The sequence below is a fragment of the Branchiostoma belcheri genome, unplaced genomic scaffold (assembly GCF_001625305.1).
Source record: "Branchiostoma belcheri isolate BF01 breed outbred unplaced genomic scaffold, Haploidv18h27 scaffold16, whole genome shotgun sequence".
Lineage (NCBI taxonomy): Eukaryota > Metazoa > Chordata > Leptocardii > Amphioxiformes > Branchiostomatidae > Branchiostoma > Branchiostoma belcheri.
The window spans coordinates 1,909,459-1,912,146 of record NW_017803046.1 but is presented as its reverse complement, the minus strand read 5'-3'; the positions used below and the strand labels follow the sequence as shown (position 1 = coordinate 1,912,146).

General features: G+C 47.0%; 1 protein-coding gene across 1 annotated transcript in view; it reads left to right on the top strand.

The window, feature by feature from the left end:
- Positions 1-2,473: 2,473 nt before the first annotated feature.
- The window catches only part of LOC109466137 (CWF19-like protein 1), a 4,055-nt gene continuing 3,840 nt past the window's right edge, over positions 2,474-2,688 (top strand). Inside the window, 1 exon segment of the mRNA XM_019763783.1 lies at positions 2,474-2,676. Within this exon segment, the coding sequence (XP_019619342.1) occupies positions 2,627-2,676 (50 nt within the window). The 5' untranslated portion in view covers positions 2,474-2,626.

Below are 2,688 nucleotides of genomic sequence, written 5' to 3'. Positions count from 1 at the left end.
TTCTGAAGGTTTCCCTTCTCCTGCTCCTGCTTGGCTCGCATGATCAGCTTGTTGAACAGAGCCTTGGATGAGGCGTCAGGCATGCCCAGACCTGACGACTTGGCACCACCTAATCATTAATCATGCACAGAAGGCAGTTATGATTTTATGAAGCCTGGATGTTTTCAGGGACAATACACAGGCCAGTTCCATTTTATACCCTGACTGAGGGGATCTATGGTAAAATTGTCTTGAGTACATGTGCCAGACCCACAGCACAAGGCTCAAATCCAGACTGGTAAATTTTGAGCCTAGCTACCTACTAGTAGTGTGCTGTGCGTCTGGCACCCAGGCTAGGTACATGTTGGCCCTGAGCTGAGGAGCTATCGGTTTGTGTTTCTGGCAACAGTCTGGCACCTAGCCGTGGACGACTCTGGTACCCTTTTTGCATGATAATGCCGGGACAGAGTCGTGGTGCAATGCATAGGCCAAAACCAACCTTTGCCGTGCCGGGCCTCATGCAACAGGCCGGCCCCGGTTTTTTGGTGTCGCTGGCTTCCTAACGCACTCACCTGCCGGGCCGGGGGGATAAGACCCTAAACAAACGCAGCATTTAACCACAACACGGCCTCGGAGCACGTAACTCCATACAAACCATCGGCGATCGGCGCCATTTTGAATTCAGGAATAGGCCCGCAAAACAGGTCGGACCCTGAGTTTACGACAGATTACGTCATGATACTTGCAGCTTGAACGTTGGAGAGTTGAAAATAACGACGTAATCTGTCGTAAACTCAGGGTCCGACCTGTTTTGCGGGCCTATTCCTGAATTCAAAATGGCGCCGATCGCCGATGGTTTGTATGGAGTTACGTGCTCCGAGGCCGTGTTGTGGTTAAATGCTGCGTTTGTTTAGGGTCTTATCCCCCCGGCCCGGCAGGTGAGTGCGTTAGGAAGCCAGCGACACCAAAAAACCGGGGCCGGCCTGTTGCATGAGGCCCGGCACGGCAAAGGTCGGTTTTGGCCTATGCATTGCACCACGACTCTGTCCCGGCATTATCATGCAAAAAGGGTACCAGAGTCGTCCACGGCTAAGCCTTGCCAACATTATGATATGCTCTCAAACAACACATGTAGCTGTTTGTACTGAATATTTACATGACAGTATTAGGCTGACAAACATCACCATTCTAGCTGCCCTTCCATTGGTCAGGCCTCTAGTAGAAGAGGAGGACCAATCAGCCCCTGACAGCAAGAGATTGTGTAACACAGGCTACATGACAGTACAACTCAAATCAACAGTACCCCTTTTTGTAGCCTCTTGCGAAGGAAGTCTGAGCCACCAGGCCTCTGTTGGTGTCCAAGGGCAGGATACTTAGCCTTGAGTTTTGCCTCTTCTGCTTGTTCCGGAGTTAACTGAATAGTGAAAAGCACAGCTGTATAAAAATGCATCCTTAGAGCAAATATTTTTGAGAAATTCATCATGAATTAAGACATAACCATTATGTCACATCTATGCAAGCTAGCCATGGTGAGAAACCCTGCTGGCAAAATAAACAGTGCGTACATTTCTATTTTGACTGCAAGATGTCATCAACTCCAGATTTTTCAAATTATTCTGATAGAAAAATTATGAACAATCGTCAGGACTCTGAGCTCACTGGGGAAAAGGAAACAGAAGTCAACCGTTCTATTTCCTCATACAATCACCGCTTTAAATCTTGTGACAACAATCTAAACGCTAGCCTGGGTACCATCCCCAGTAGTATATTCGCAAACTCTATAACCAGTTATAGAGTTTGCGAATATACTACTTGGGATGGTACCCAGGCTATCTAAACGCGGGAATTATTATGACAAATTATTTTTGTGCGTGATAAACAGAAGCATACCCAAGATCACACAGGCACAAGTTTATAGCTTCTATCTATCGTGCCAATCGTTGGCAGAATACCTATACAGTCGGTTCCTCAAGCTGGCACCATGTATAAACATACTGATGTGTAGTGTAGCACCTGTCTTGCAAGCAACAAAATTCTGATGAAGACACTCGCTGAACTCAGCTAAACTGCACTTCAGAGACTGAACAGTTTGGCGCTCATTTTTTTGCACGTCAAAACGGCTTTCAGTTGTATCTTATGTACCTCTTTAGTCTCTCCTGACTCCATGGCGTGAGGACGGACTGTATCTGTGGCCATCCTGGTGTAGTTCAGCCCCGGAAAATGATAAAAACCGTGGCCTGTGCAAATCAAAACAGAGCCAAACGATCCTCTCCCGGCTCCAAAATGGCGGCGTAGTGACGTCACGGTCTGCCCAGGAGGGGTTTCCTACAGGAGAGTGCAGGGGGTTTCACCTCACTGTTTTCTGCTGTCGATGCTAAATTTTATCACAAAATCCACCAAAATGACGATTTAATTAACTCCTTTTCACATACATCATCGGTAAATCCCAGCTCGGAGTCACATTTTATCAAAGCAGCAGAAACCTGAAACCTTGCAAGAAAGTGCTAGCGCAAGGCATCGTGGGATACTTAAAATGGCGGACTGGAAGAAAAATTTTGTTTGTTAGTTTGTGCGTTTTCCATAAGTTGTCGTCTAGTCGTTGTCTCGAGAGATTTGAATTTTTATCCTTTGGTCGGCCGCGGTCACGATGGCCAACAAACAGTTAAGAATTTTGGCATGCGGTGACGTAGAAGGCAGGTGCGTAGGTCA